Source organism: Terrapene carolina, unplaced genomic scaffold (genome assembly GCF_002925995.2).
Source record: "Terrapene carolina triunguis isolate 2854851 unplaced genomic scaffold, T_m_triunguis-2.0 Scaffold231, whole genome shotgun sequence".
Classification (NCBI taxonomy): domain Eukaryota; kingdom Metazoa; phylum Chordata; order Testudines; family Emydidae; genus Terrapene; species Terrapene triunguis.
In genome coordinates, this window is record NW_020664582.1 from 17,861,889 (window position 1) to 17,878,703 (window position 16,815).

Sequence of the window (16,815 nt, forward strand, 5' to 3'; positions counted from 1 at the left end):
ATAATATAGTAACAAGCCTGACAATGATTCAGCTCAGCATTTTACATTGGCTGACTGATTATAATGGCCTACAGTGAAGCACAAGTCAAGCAAGAAAGCTACCTGTACTTCATCAACCGAAAAGGGCACCATCTTCTGTAAGATGAATGGCTACCAGGGAAAATTCTATCGAGTACGGAAGTTTACCAAATTCATTTTTAGTCAAGTATATTTTGAGAACAGATAAATAGCAGCATTTTTATTAACTAGATTTAAGATGCAAACAACTCTATTAATTCTAAACCTCACATTATCTGTTACAGTAAGAGATCACAACTCAACAAAATATCTAGTTGAGTGTCAACTGGGCATATTTTGAGAGAGAGAAATAATAGCAGCACAGCTGTTTCTCCAAATGATCTATTAAATAAGCCTGAAGAACCCTTTAATATTTTATACATTGTAGACCCACACAGGCACAGGAATACTCTGACCCGCCTTCTGAAAAGGATTATCCTTACTGTGAAATCAGACAGCTATCAAAGAATAAAAGTCATGAGCCAACATAAGTTAATCACCACAATGAAACTTTGTCCCAGGAAGGATTAAAGTAACCAATACCTCTGTAAGGTGCTTGACCTGATTATTTTTAAAAATGTTCATCAGATGAAACATACAAGATATGTAATGGGTGCCTTCATTGCACTATTTTAGGGCCATTTAAAGATCTGTTGATAATTTCCTCTCTATGCACTTATCAAAAGTGTATTTTAGAGGAACTGCAAGAGGAAATTTACATTTTTTTTTTCCAGAAAATGACAAATGTATAACATTACTTAACACTTGCTTTTAATCCTTATGATATGGGAACAAACAAGTTTATTCAGACTAATAAGCACTCCTTGTTCTTCATCAGTGCACTCAATTTCTATTAGGGTTCACCTCCAAGACATTAAACCTATTGCATTGTTTCTGTAGAATTTAATAACATTCTTGATTATAAAGGTTAACAACAGATGCAACCTAAAGGAAAATCATTAGCTTATGCTTTAGACCGGTGAATTTCTGAATGCCACCAGGGATCCCAAGGGAAATTGTGGCCTGCCCATACTTCATCACCCATCTAAAAACTGTATTTTTAATTTCCTGTAAAAGCTTTTTACATAGTCTTGGCTACAACACAAAATTATCTTTAGGAACAGTTATCAGCCTACAGATGAAAACTTTTCCTATGAAATACTGCCCCCTTGTGACAACCTATAGTTTACTGATGGCTGGGGTCTGGAAACATACAGTCATAGAAGTCTGTGTTTCTTTGAAACCCAAGCCTTTTCTACACAAATATAGACTCATAGAGTTTAAGGTCAGAAGGGACCATCATGGTCATCTTCTAGTCCGACCTCCTACACATTGCAGGCCACAGAACCTCACTCACTCCTGAAATAGACCCCTAACCTCCGGCTGAGTTACTTAAGTCCTCAAATCACGGTTTAAAGAAAGACTTCAATTTACAGAGAATTCACCATTTACACTATTTTAAACCTGCAAGTGATCCGTGCCCCATGCTACAGAGGAAGGCGAAACCCCCCCAGGGTCTCTGCCAATCTGACCCAGGGGAAAATTCCTTCCCAACCCCAAATATGGCTATCAGTTAGTTAGACTCTGAGCATGAGACCATATGACTACATCCTGAATGAAAGGAAATGCCTAAAGAGCCACAGCTTTGGGACACCGTTCCGTGGGATTTTGCTCCTTTTCACCCTAATGTTTTTGTGCATATTTCCATTTTTCATGCCTGGCAGCACAGCATCATTTTGGACAGAAAAGTGTTCAACATAAAGGAGGAATAAATTCCAGTGTGCATGCTGATTAGTTAGATCTCATTTGAACAAGAAAAACAGATTGAATGTGTTTGTTTCAAACTCCCCATACACACACAGTTGAAATCATTGAGTTCCTAGAGCTTTGAGACCATGTAACTTGGTATCTGAGGCAAACTTTCAAAACTACAATTCCCTATGGATGGAGAGTAACAGAGATCATCTACTTTACAAATAGATGAAGTCCTTCATAGTTAGATTGAGAAAAACAGAACTAAGGAGAAGTCTTTGGGCTGCCTTTTTAGTTTTGGTTAAAAAAAAGATATCAATTTTAGATGTATTTAAGGGTATTAGTAATTCTGGTATGTGGATTTAGTCTTTTCTACACACTTAGCATAGACAAGTGAAAAGCAGGTTATCATTCGATGTCTAACACTGACAGACACAAAAGAAGAAAGATTTAGTGACATAAGTAGAGCAGAAATCCAAAGGCAAATAGAATAAAGAACAAAAGCTGAATAGTTTTTTTGCACATACAGTGGTTACGTAGAAGATATTCCACAAGGAATAGACAGTACTGAGAAAAACAGGTACAGCAGTACACTGCTTCTTACAATTGGGAGACAGCCCTTGTATATTTAAATTTAAATTAATGGAGATATCCCATCTCCTAGAACTGGAAGGGACCTTGAAGGTCATCGAGTCCAGCCCCCTGCCTTCACTAGCAGGACCAAGTACTGATTTTGCCCCAGATCCGTAAGTAGCCCCCTCAAGGATTGAACTCACAACCCTGGGTTTAGCAGGCCAATGCTCAAACCCCTGAGCTATCCCTCCCCCCATATATGTCAGCTTCTAGGTGGAACACCATAGAATCAACTACGAAGATGGCTGTACATTCATCCTATCAGACAGGTATTGCTAATACAGAAAGATTGTTTTTAAAAAAAGGATTAAATAAAAATCACAGAGTAAGAAGAGGCACATAGCCAACAACAAAATCAGCTTGTAAAATATCCACAAACACTTTCAACAGCAAAATTTGCTATTGCTGGTGGCAAAGAAATGTTTATACGTGACCTCAGTGTAACAATCTTGTACCCTGTGTTCCTTCCTATGTGACGTACATTAAAGAGTTTACTTTGTTCATTAGAACCTGGCCACTAATATATTTCAATCTGGTCTGTGTAAATCTTGTTTGTTTAAAAATCTTCTATCCCAACACTTCATCAGCAAAAACACAATAGGATTATAAACCGATCATTATTTTGGGGAAATCTAAGCAGAAATTGTCCAACTTCCAATGTTCATTAAACTGAAATAAGAAGGAAGTGCAAACAACAAACAACCATTAAACAAAGCATTTCAGTTAAAATATGATTGCAGTTACACAGGGAAAGATTCTTCCAATTACAGCACAACTTAGCTGGATATACAGTAGCTGCAAAACCGACCTCATCGCCAAGGAATGGAAGTGTTCAGAACACAAAATAATTCATTTGCTGCCCTGAGAGAATTCTTCCATTTAGCCTTTAATTAGTAGTTTCAGCCACAAAACATCTAAACTCACAAGGAAACTGCCATATTGGTACAGGCTACTTAGCCAACTATCCTGTGTTCAGTAGCGCCATATGCTGGATGCTGCAGAGGAAAGTACTAAACCCAAGTAGTGTCCTAGCACCTTGCAGAATATTATGGAGGAGATTTTCTCCCTGACCCCAGTTGAGCTTGGTTTTTATGTTCTGAAGCATGAGGATGAATGGCTCCTGTAATCTTTGTCCTAGGCACTGTAACTGTAGATGCTGTTCTTATTTTCCGTAAGAAAAAGAATGGTTCATCCACATATTTAAGAAAACCTACTTTCGAAGGTGCTCATGTTCTTTCAGGAACAGCTCTGTTCTTCTATTGTTCACACCGGACCCACTTTTATACGATCTAAGATTTAAAAAAAGAAAGTGAAAAACAATATTGCCAGAAATACTTTTCACAAGGCAGCATTTATTGATCTGCTTGTATCAGGGCTGTCGATTCATTGCAGTTAACTCACACGATTAACTCAAAAAAATTAATTTTTTTAATCACAATTAATTGCCGTTTTAATCGCACTGTTAAACAATAGAATATCAATTGAAATTTATTAAATCTTTTTGGATATTTTTCTACATTTTCAAATATATTGATTTCTATTACAACACAGAATACAAAGTGTACAGTGCTCACTTTCTATTTTTTATTACAAATATTTGCACTGTAAAAATATAAAAGAAATAGTATTTTTCAGTTCACCTCATAGAAGTACTGTAGTGCAATCTCTATCATGAAAATGCAACTTACAAATATAGTTTGTTGTTTGTTTGTTTTTACATAACTTCACTCAAAAACAAAACAATGTAAAACTTTAGAGCCTACAAGTCCACTCATGGGATTTTTCGCATGGGATTTTGTAAACGGCATTGCAAGGTATTTACGTGCCAGATATGCTAAACATTCATATGACCCTTCATGCTTTGGCCACCATTCCAGAGGACGTGCCTCCATTCTGATGACACTCGTTAAAAAAAAAATCATGTGTTAATTAAATTTATGACTGTACTCCTTGGGGAAGAACTGTATGTCTCCGGTTCTGTTTTCCCCACATTCTGCCATATATTTCATGTTATAATAGTCTCAGATGATGACTCAGCACATGTTGTTCATTTTTAGAACACTTTTGCTGCAGATTTGACAAAATGCAAAGAGGGTACCAAGGTGAGATTTCTAAAACTAGCTACAGCACTCAACCCAAGGTTTAAAATCTGAAGTGCTGTCCAAAATCTGAGAGGGATGAGGTGTGGCGCATGCTTTCAGAAGTCTTAAAAGAGCAACACACTGATGCGAAAACTACAAAACTCGAACCACCAAAAAAGAAAATCAACCTTCTGCTGGCGGCATCTGACTCAGATTATGAAAATGAACATGCATCGGTCAGCACTGCTTTGGATTGTTATTGAGCAGAACCTGTCATCAGCATGGATGCATGTCCCCTGGAATGGTGGATGAATCATGAAGGGACATGTGAATCTTTAGTGCATCTGGTATGTAAATATCCTGTGACGCTGGCTGCAACAGTGCCATGCGAACCCCTGTTCTCACGTTCAGGTGACATTGTGAACAAGAAGCAGGCAGCATTATCTCCTGCAAATGCAAACAAACTAGTTTGTCTGAGCGATTGGCTGAACAAGAAATAGGACTGAGTGGACTTGTAGGCTCTAAAGTTTTACACTGTTTTGTTTCTGAATGCAGTTGTTTTTGGTACATAATTCTACTTTTGTAAGTTCAACTTTCATGATAAAGAGATTGCACTACAGTGCTTGTATTAGGTGAACTGAAAAATACTATTTCTTTTGTTTTTTACAATGCAAATATTTGTAATCAAAATGATTATAAAGTGAGCACTGTACACTCTATTCTGTGTTGTAACTGAAATCATTATATTTGAAAATGTAGAAGACATCCAAAAATATTGAAGTAAATGGTATTCTATTATTGTTTAACGGTGCGATTAATGATCATTAATTTTGTTAATCGCTTGACAGACCTAGCTTGTATGTTAAATTCGGTTATTTCTAAATCACCAAATGGAAAAGTCTCAGTATCATTAAAATACTTTTTTTTTTTAAACTGATACACTTGAATCCATTTTCTATGGTGTAGTCTTTTATCCTACCTATACATATATATGTATGTGTGTGTACACATATACACATATACACATATATACACATATACATATACACATATATACACACACACACACACACACACACACACAATTTTCCAAGAGCAAAGTGGAACCCAACCCTAACTAGAGAGAGGCTATAATAAATCAGTACATACAGCTTCCACAGTTTCATCTGGGCTCAAAATAACCTCTCTCAGAAAAGAGTTTGCTATTTTCCCATTCAGAAGCATGTTCTAATTTCTCTTTCCCTGAGGGAAACATTCTGAAATGTACACTGGATAGATAAAGGAAAGGCAGATGCCCTCTGCTGGTGTTCCAGAGAGACTCACTAAGGGGTTGTAGAAGGAAAAGTAAACTTCCAATTCACATCCAGGCTTAATTATATTGCAAACACTCGAGGTTTGTTTTTTAGAGATTCACTGAAAAACATTCTGCTTGTTTACTACTACCAGGGAAGTTCACATGAAAACACAATCTTTGATCCTAAAAGCAGTAAATGCTCCTGCTGCGATCCCCTCATGTGAAGTTAAAATGGTTGTGAGGTTTGTGTTGTCACAAAGAAATCCAACTCAAGGTGAGGAATATAGAAAAGCAGAAGAGCTCCTACGAAACAGAAGATCCTATATTTTCAAACAAAGATCCCTAGAATTAAATCTAGGGAAGAGAGACACACAAAAATAGGTTTCAGAGTAGCAGCCGTGTTAGTCTGTATCCGCAAAAAGAACAGGTGACACAAAAATAGGACAGTGAGGATAGGCAGAAGTATTTCTCAAAAGGTTTTTCGAAGATTAACTTTTGCCTCATGGAGAGTCTTTATCTGTGATTTCCATCCACAGCTGTTAAATATGATCTCTAACAAGCACGCTAAACAGCTCAATTCTCAAATGCAATTTGCATCTTTTAAAAGCTAATAATCATGATTACAAGCTGCTTGTATCAAAAGTGAATTTTGAGACAATCAAATAGCCAGATCTGATTGAAACAACGTATTAATTCAACCTGAAACTTAAGACAATTGCTCCAATCAGAATAGTCTTTTTCTTCACTTTACATTGGAAGCTTTTGACCCTCCTTTAAACATATACTAATTCATTTGATTTAGGGAAGCACACATCCCACACTACTGGAAAGGAGAGCCAGGATTATTTTAGTGCTGGAACATTTGGCTAGAATAGATTTAGTTTCAATGTACAGCCTCATAATACGTCCGACATTGTACTTGAAATGAGCCACCTCTGAAAGAAGCACTTTAAAAAATCATGCAAAATATCTCAGAAAACGGGGTAATGATTCAAATAAATATGCTTCTTCCAGTCAGGACAAGAGAAGTGTTTAAGTCTATTGCTATTGTTTATACTCAGACTTACTCAATATCTTTCCGTACTGATCCCAGGAGATTTTCCCTTTCCCGTACTGCCAGAAAGTTGGTTTTGGTTTTATGGAATTCATGTGTGTAATCCTGTAACAAAACAAGTATTTTAAGCACCATTAGATCGTGACAATGGCAACACTCTGCCAACAAGATCTGACCAACAGGTACTAAATGGGCAGAAAACTAGCCAATAAAACGGCTAGTAAAAATGGAAAATAGGCTTGAAAGTTTTATTACTTCTACTGCATTACAGTACTTGCTTACTAATGATCTCAATGGTTAAGGTTATACTGGAACTTTCATTATAAACCCCCTCCTCTCGTTTTCACATAAAATAAGAATGGCCATACTGGAACAGACCAATGGTCCATTTAGCCCAGTGTCCTGTCTTCCAACAGTGGCCAATGCCAGAATCTTCAGAGGGAATGAACAGAATAGAGCAATTATTAAGCGACTCATCCTGTCATCCAGTCCCAGCTGGTAGCAGTCAGAGGTTTAGGGACACACAGAGCATGGGATTATGTTCCTGACATTCTTGGTGAGCAGACACTGATGAACCTATCGTCCATGAACTTATCTTAATTCTTTCTGAAACCAGTTATACTTTTGGCCTTCACAACATTCCCTGGCAATGAGTTCCACGGGTTGACTGTGCACTGTGTGAAGTACTTCCTTAAGTTTGCTTTAAATCTGCTGCTTATAAATTTCATTGCATGACCCCTGGTTCTTGTGTTATGTGAAGGGGTAAATAACTCTTCCCTATTCACTTTCTCCACACCAGAAATGATTTTGTAGACCTCTATCATATCCCCTCTTAATCATCTCTTCTCTAAGATGAATAGCTCTAGTCTTTTTAAATTCTCCTAGTATGAAAGCTGTTCCAAACCCCTAATTATTTTTGCTGCCATTCTCTGTACTTTTTCCAATTCTAAGACATCAGAACCCCATTTATCCGAGCCTCCATTACCCGGCTCTCCACATTAACTGAACAACCATCGCGCACACATTAGTATTGCTGTTGTTGCAACTTAAAATGATCATTTCTGTATTTTTAAACACTGGTACTGTTTACTAGTAATGGTTTGTGTATCCTGTAAAGAAATGTTTTAATGCTTGAGTTTATCATTTCTGCATTTTAAAAACTGGTACTCTTCACTGGAAGTACCAGGTCATGTCAATAAACACTGTAAATAACGAAGGGGGCTATGTTTTAATGCTTTAATAATCATTACAAATTGTACTGTTTGTGATGTTATGTTTAAAGAAGCTAAACAGAGATGGCATCTTGTGTAATATTAAATAGACTTTGTAGGTGGTCCCTATAATGTTCACAGTTAAAGAGTAAAGTGTGTAAAAATGATCAATACAACTTGTTAAAAACTTATGTCAGTTTTCCTGTTAATAAATGAACCAAACATTTTTTGCAAGAATTAAGTGTGTATATTCTGTTATCTAGATAGGAAAAGTAAAAAGATAGTACCTAAAACATTTTCAGACATTAGTGCAGAGGTTCTCAAACTGTGGTCTGCGGACCACCAGTGGTCCATGAGCCCCAGTCAGGTGGTCCGCAGATGGTTCTAAAGTTCGCGCCTCGGCGGCCGCACACAAGAAAATGAAGGGCCACCCACCTAATTAGTGGAACTGCTCAGGCGTGGCTCCACTAATTAGGTGCCTGGACCCTGGAGAAGACGCACATGTAAGGTGAAGTGGTGGTCTTGGGGGGGAATAGGAGGTAGGTGGGAGGGGGCAGTGGGCTGAGAAGGGGGGGTGGGAAATTTGGGATGTGCAGGGCTGCAGCAGCCAGAGAAAGAGGCGACTTTCCCCAGCTCCAGGGCTGCGGCTGCTAGGGAGAGACCCCCCTCCTTCCCAGCCCCAGCTCGGGGGCTGCTGCGGTGGGGGAGAGACCCCCCTCCTTCCCAACCCCAGCTCAGGGATTGCTGCAGTGGGGGAGAGGTGACACATCCATCTCATTAGAAAGGTTGCACCACTGATACTAAAATATGAGTTGTGTGCTTTTATTTGTAGAACAAAAAAGTTAATTATTATTAAGTTTTTTTTTAAATATAGCACTTTTATCCAAAGCGCCTTACAATAGTTATCAAACAGTACAAACAACATTTGGAAAGATCATTAAGTGGTCTGCCGAGACCCTCACCAACTTTCAAGTGGTCCGCGGAAAAAAAAGTTTGTGAACCACTGCATTAGTGTGCTTTTTAAATGTATAGTGTCTCTTAAATGAGAGTCTCCCACACAGCATGTGAGTTTAGGCCATTTGATGAGCTGACATTAAAATCCTACTCTCAGAACCTGGAAATTCACACATTTACCCTGCAGCTGGCAGGTGTAATTCCCATCTCAGGTAGACGTTCATGCGCTAGCTCTGCTCAAGCCAGTGCACTAAAAACATTTGTACAGCATGGGTGGCGGCTAGGACTAGTTGCGCAAGTATGTGCCCAGGGCTCAGATAGGATTGTACTCAGGCAGCTAGCCCAAGTGCTGCCTGTGCCACCATGGCCAACCCCACCATTTTTAGAATGCCAGCCTGAGCAGAACTAGTGCGTGTTTGTCCCAAACTGGGAATTACACCTCCCAGCTGCTGTTAGTTAGTTTGCTGAGGTTGATAATATTTAAATCTCTCAGTAAGAAATGCATCAATAATTAAATTACAAGACTTCATAGATGATCACATTTTAAAGGCACTACCCAAAGTGCCTTTTGTTTTTGGGTTTGTTCTCGTTGTTTTAAGGCAATAGCATCTAATGGGATCTTAACTGAATATCTGTCAACTATTTTTAATGCAGATTTAATTTTTCCCCTCTCCACAAAGGAAACATTGAGTACTACAGAGAAAAGGTCCAAGACATGGGTACCACAGAGAAAGCCTTTCTAAAAGGGCAACATCAAATAGAAACTGGATGTCAGCTTGTGCAGAAGTCTTGCACTCCCTGCATGACATATTGGGGAAGCTAGTGAAGGAACAAACACATTCAAATATTGAGAAATTGTGAAACATCCCTAATAATTTTACATCAAGATCAGGTAGTCACTAAACCAGGGAAACTGCACAGACCTCTTGGGACCTATGGCAGAGTCATCTTTGTGGTCATTAATTTTAGCTGCATTTAAAACCTTTGAATATGAGGTTCACTTTCAATTCAATGCTTTCAATTGCTAATTTCAACAGCTTCCTCGGGACAGCTTTTTCTTCATCGGAGAGTCCCAATTGTAATTAAGTTTATGTAACTACTGGATGCTAACAAAAAACAGAGGAGAATAAACCCAAGCATGAAAACCTGACATCACAGACCAAAAATAGCTTCATTATATCGTTTTTGAAATATACAGAAAACCAAGAAGGTAAATGTTATAAAGATGACCCTTTTAGGATAGAAATGATTAAATAATTCTATCCACATAGTGCGTAAAACCACAACAGCTGTGGGTAAGATTATTTCCTTTTGGTTATTAGAATCCTATTTTCTATATCCTTCCCTTGCAGCATATGAGACAAAGACATCTTTTACATCAGACATTTTAACCTGCTATGCATTGGTCACAACTAACAACTGATAGCATTTACTTTTCAGTGATATAGCATCCCTCAAACTTCTCCCTGCCAATCAACATTTTAGGGTTGTTGGGTTTTTTTTACATTTTTACACACACACACACACACACACACACCCCTCTACAAGAATATTTGGATTTTGTGTGAGGTTATATCAGTAAGTATCACTACAATGAAGAAACAGCATAAAAACAAGTAACAAAAGTATTGCACGAGACTTACCTGCAATATGTCTCTATGACGCTGTAACGTGTGCATCAGTGCTGCATTCAGGGATGGGACTCCCGCGCTGTTGGTGTACTCCGCCATTTTGTCATTTATTCCAGTAAGCTACAGAAAAAAAACAAAAACAAAACACCAAAGGGACACTTTTCCGTAAAGGAGCTACAATGCTGATTAACATGTTTTCAGTGAAGTATCTACCAACCACTGTTACCAGTATTACTAAACATCTTGTTTTGTTTAATGGAGGCATATTGTCATCAAGTGCACATTCTACAGCCTATGCAGGAACGGTAGATCTATTAAGGTCTTCAAAGTCCTATTAGGTATTGAAATAAGAATAGGAGAACTCATTTACCCTTCCCAGAAGTTGTTCAATCTCCACCGCCATGGTTTCAAACATTCTGTCTTGGCTCGACCCATTTAAGAGAGGAGTTGTATCAGAACTAAGAGGAAAAGAGCAGCAGCAATTACTGGAAGGCACAACATCCTTTTGTGACTATTCGGACACCACGTGTCAATATCAGGCATAAGTACAAGGGCAATTTTATTTTCTAAGTAGGTTTCCTAAAGTCAGAAATTAACTTTAGGGGAAAAAAAAAAAAAAAAAAAAAAAGAAATTTTCCCTGTATCGACTGCCTCATTAGTCCAATACCTCAGTTGAAATATTATGAGATATACACCCCTCAAAGAGTCTAAGGCCATGTCTACACTTACAGCAGTGTCGCTGAAGAGCACTCATGTAGCCACGTTATGCCAATGGGAGAGAGCTCGCCCGTCGACGCAATAAAACCAGCTCAACAAGCGGCGGTAACTATGACTGCAGGAGAGGCTCTGGGGCCAACATAGCGCTGTGCACATGAGCACTGATGCTGGCAAAACTTATGTCACCCGGGGGTGGAGGTTGTTTTTTTTCACACCGCTGAGCTATGTAAGTTTTGCCAACAGAAGTACTAGTGTAGACACGGCCTTACTTCCCTCTAGAAGCTAATATCTGGTACTGAATCACTGCACATCACGTCAGAAATCATTACTTGCCGAACAATGATGCTTCTTTCCCACACTATTCTTTATGATTCCATATTAGCAGGAAAGTGGGTTTCAATATTAGTATGTTATAATTATGTAAATGTACATTAACAATACAGGGCTAGAAACTCCAGCAGACACATTTTAAACAAGAACATGCCACATAGAAAAATTGGGATAAATTGTGTTTTCTACATAGTCCATCTCCCCTATGCTTGTCAAAGCAGTTAAAAATTACACAGGGAAAAAATCACACACAAGCAAGGGGATAGGCCCAAACACACAACAGACTGACACCTGTAAGGTAACAGCTTACATCTTTTGAAGGCAATACTCTTTTCTCTGGTAACCTCCAATTATTGGGATAGGAAGAGGAAAGAAAACTAGTGTCTTTTCTACCATCCATCTTTCTCTCTGGAAACGAGAAGTCAGTGGTATGTCCAGGTTATACTGTAAACACCGCACAATACAAATCTGGCAACGTATAAGAAAGAGAGAGAGATGGAGGCGGCGGTGGTGGCAGCAGCAGCCCTGATTCAGGAAGGGAGTGGTCACTCCTGGCGCTGCTCTTGGGCTTCGTCTGGGAAACAGATTCTGGGTCACTCTGCTCACCCTGAGCAATGTCAGAAGAGACACATTCAATCCGACAATACATTTAGACACAATCCATTTTGGTGTCCTCTCTTTGAAACACAGAGAGAGAGAGAGCTGTTGTACTAGGAGAGGAGGAATGTGGCTTTCAAGGGGTAGGATTGCAATCTACTAACACTTATTGGGAAAGGCAGATAAAACAAAGACAATCAGACCAAGAGAGACCAAGGTTTGTTTCTGTGGGTTGGGGGGAGTGAAGAGAAAATGAGAACAAAATTAACTAACACTTGGGCAGTCAAGTTGGGCTGCTTCCATTTAGGTGTCTTATTTGTATTGCAGAAACACTGACAGACCTCAATCAGGGATAAGGCCCCATTGTGCTGGGTGCTACATGCAATAAAACACACACACTCCATGCCACAAAGAGCCTACAGTTTTAGCCTCTAAGCAACAACGGGTGGACACAAACAGAACCGGGACGAGGGGAGAAAGAAGGAAAAGGTGACAGTGACACAATCATGTTCCGAATAAGCAGCAGAGGTCACAGTACACGGGATGCCTAGATATTGTTGAATATTTGGTAGACAACCCAGTAGAGGGGAGCTTTAGGGAAGGTTTTGAAGGATGATGATTTCTCTCACTTTAGGATTGGAGAGAGTTCCAGAATGATTCCCATTGCAACAGACTCATAATTAATATACAGTGACTGATCAAGAGAAGGCTGCATGTGCATGGGCACCATTTATGAAGTTAATAATGTAATTGTCTTCACATTTCAGAAAGAATTAGAGTCTGGTCCTCAAGGTGGAGAGACTTAGAAAACTTAACTATGCTTGACTGGGGAACGCACATAAACCGGACACTAGCAGTCGAAGAACATTTATTAGTCTTTTGATAAAAGGCTTATTTTTTAAAAAGGAGTTCTCACTAGTAATCCTGAAGGAAAACTTGAAACTAGCGACTGTACCTATATTGGTTAGAGCAGAGGGCTCAGAGTCAGAACTCCTCAGTTCAAACCCCAGCTCTGCCACGTACTCACTATGCAAGCCTGGACAAGTCACAACAGCTCTGTGCCTCAATTTCCTCAACTTTACAATGGGGAGCATAATGCTAGCCAGACCACATGCAGATTTGAGAGGCTAAATTCATCAGTATCCAAACTGCTTTCTGGCCTTTGAGTTGAAGTCCTTAAAAAACTGCAAAGTATTTTCTAAATGAATATACAACTTGAACACAGACGGTGCAGCAAGTTGTACTGCCATGCACAAGGACACACCCCATCTATGGATTACCACAAATACAAACTAAAGCTTAAACACAATTCCTTCTAATGATTTACATCATGCTAACAATGCTCCACTATCCTTGAATGGGCACCACACATATGGACCAACACCACCACATCAAGATCAGCATATGGTTCCTAATGCCCAGGAAGGACTATTCTAATGAGCTACTTGAAAAACTAAGCATCAAACAATACAGAAAAGTGGAAGATTAAATGAATCAAGAGTATTTAAAGCAGCCTTTTAAAAAAACATGAAGAAGTCCGTTAGTACCTATACCTGTCGCGTCTTCCCTCTCGGGCGCTGCTGTGACTGTAGCTCGTGCACAGTTTGCTGAAGGAGACCAACTTCAGATCAAGCTCATTCTCCAGCTGTCTAGCCTGCTTCCTGAGATCTGAATAACAACAGAATGATAAATGTGAGGTTAATAGGTCCCTTTACAATCCAATATATTTGGGATTTGCTTTTTTACAATAAACCATTTTGGGTGCATAACAAAGGAGAGGAAGTCAGAATAAGAGACATCATCATTAAAAATGAGAAGTCAGGCAAGATCTGTTACAAAAGAGATTAAATGCCTAGATGTATGCCCAAGTCATGAAAATACAGAAGTAATAGATGTTCAATCACAACGGATCAGACTAGTGACCCAGAGACTTAGCCAGGATGGAGAAGCCCTCTCGTGGTTATTTAGAACTGGACTGAACGAAGCACTGGAGAACACACTGTTTAGATTTTTAAGCTCCACAGGTCAGGGACCCCATGTCTTCTGCTGTGTTTTACATGGTGCCACTGTTATCAGTGCACATCATTATAAAGCAACATCCCGGCATTTGACTCATGGCCTAAACGATCTCCCCCATTACTAGTGTCTACGAATGTTACACAGTATGGTCTCACCTACACACAAGACCAAGTCAGCAACGGCAAGTTAGAAACTACCACATTTCAGCCAAGTAAATTGGAAAATCCCAGTTACAAACTTCTCTAAGAAATTCAGGCACACAATTCCCACTGCCTTGTATGCTCCTAATTCCCTTTGGCACTTCTGAAAATCTCCACCAAAAGATTACCAGCTGCTCCCCTCCAGAAAATTTCAGCTCAGTTCTCTTCTGGGGTGCAATAGGACTCGAGTCCTCTTTAAATGCTAGTCACACTTTTAGAGACACCATCAGGCTGAATGGGCCAAAATCAGACCAGCTTTGTAGTTTTATACCTGCTTTTGCAACATCCAAGTCTTTACATGTCTTTTCCCCACACAGGAAGATTCCCCCCCCCCCCCCCAACACACCTCATTAGCACAGCCTGATCTTACACTATTTACAACACTTTGATCAGTAAAAATTTTCAAAACCAAAATCCCATGCTTCTTCTCTTGGTCTTCACTAACTCTACTCTTTCCTGGTCATCCCTGGAAAAGCCTTCACAGTCATAGGAACATAGGATGTGTCAGACTAGATGACTGGTGCTTCAAGCTGGTATGCCACCTTTAGGCGAGGAAGGCAAAATGTCCCATATTCAGCCTAGCCAATTGGTGGTAGCACACAGATGTGAAAAAGTTGACATCCTACCATAGACCATTTTAGAGAGCTTTTCGTGAACATTTTTCCATTCCTACCTCCAAAATTTGATTCACCTCGTCTGTAAAGCAACTACAGAGCTCTGGTTACAAGAATAAATCAAAGTAGGGCACTAATAAAGCAACAATATAGAAAGAAACTTGTTTAATATAACACAAGTGGCTGCTGGGTTATCTCCCATTTTAAATTTGTGCTATTTATTTCTTCTCCCTGGATACAGGTCTTCACGTGTGCTAGAACCAAAACTATCCTTGTTCCCTGCAACCTACCTTGCATGTTAGCTATACATCCAATTTTGGACCTTGTTGGCATATTGGTCAGCAATGAGTTTTCATCTAAGGAACCCACAGTACTAAGAGATGGGAAGCACCTGCATCGGATGCAGAGATGAGACTCGGTTCTGCAATTTGCTGGTCAAATGAAGCTTTAGAGAATGGAAACCCTAAACGAATCTGGGATGGGGCTAGAGCTAGCAAAATCCATGTGTCTTTGAAAAGTAGCAGATGCTTCACTAGACGGACACGCGACTCTCTAGGTCTCCTGGAAGCAGTCAGCAGACCAGGTGGAGAATGGCTGCAAAGAGAGTATATGGAAGGAGGAGAAGGAAATCCTTCTTGACCATTGCAGGCTATCAGTTTGAGACTTTTAACATAAGTGCAAAGCTACTCTCCTTTTTTCTGTTTTCAGCATATATTTACAGTAGTCCTGGGGTCGCTGAAATAAAGCCACAAGCAGAAAAGCAAACACACAGCTATATATCTACAGTGTTAATACTGTCACAGTGCATAGTACTATCAAAGCTCCCAAAGCCTGAAGAGACACAAGAGACATTCAAAGAGGAAGAGCAATCAAGCTCCAACTTATCTCTTAGGATCCTTGGCAAACTGAGCACTACGGCACCCTTCACCCTGGTCCCCAATCCCAGGACAAAACGGGGGGAAGACCTAGACAATGGCTGGGAAGGGTGAACTTTTCCAAACAGGCTCTGACAGAATTAAAACAGCCCCCTACCAAGGGCCTGAGCCCCCGCAGGACCTTGAGCTGCTAAAGGTGGGGTCTTTTCTCCAGACGGATCTCAGTCCAGCCTGAACCCCACCCGTCCCAGCCGTGTGCGTGTCTGGGGACGTCCCCGTCACACCCATGACTCAGAGAGAAACTCCCCCAAAGGCTAAGCTGGTAATGGGACCCCAGGTCACACCTCACCCAGCCAGGGCCCTGAGCAAAGGCTAGGCCTCAACTTCGCGATACCATGATCCCCCCTAGGGACACCCCTCCCCAGACCACCCGTCATGCCCCTCAGATCCACCCCCAGATCCCCTGCCAAACCCCCTCAGAGCCAGCCCCCCAAGGCCCCCCCAAACCCAACCCCCCAAAGCCCCCCAAGTCCCCTTAGACCCAGCCCCCCTCACAGCCAGCCCCTCAGCCCATCTCTCCCAGACCCCCCCGACCCACCCCCAGAGACAAACCCCCAAAGCTCCCCCCAAACCCAACCCCCCAAAGCTCCCGCCAAGTCCCCTTAGACCCAGCCCATCCCCCATCCTCCCGTGACCCCCCCAACCAACCCCCGGGCTCCTCCCGACTCCCCTCAGATCCCCCCTCTCCGGGCACCGCCCGCGCCAGGGCCTCGCAGCGCCCTGGCCCGCTCCCTCC

At 40.6% G+C, this 16,815-nt stretch overlaps 1 protein-coding gene across 1 annotated transcript in view; it reads right to left on the reverse strand.

Annotated features, from left to right (window-relative positions):
- GOSR1 (golgi SNAP receptor complex member 1) overlaps positions 1-16,815 on the reverse strand; it is a 62,331-nt gene that overhangs the window by 45,330 nt on the left and 186 nt on the right. Inside the window, exons 2-7 of the mRNA XM_029912534.1 lie at positions 16,177-16,209; positions 13,865-13,979; positions 11,038-11,125; positions 10,680-10,787; positions 6,885-6,976; positions 3,657-3,731 (exon numbers count right to left, since the gene is read on the reverse strand). Of these exons, the coding sequence (XP_029768394.1) occupies positions 3,657-3,731; positions 6,885-6,976; positions 10,680-10,787; positions 11,038-11,125; positions 13,865-13,979; positions 16,177-16,209 (511 nt within the window). The remainder of the gene's footprint in view (positions 1-3,656; positions 3,732-6,884; positions 6,977-10,679; positions 10,788-11,037; positions 11,126-13,864; positions 13,980-16,176; positions 16,210-16,815) is intronic.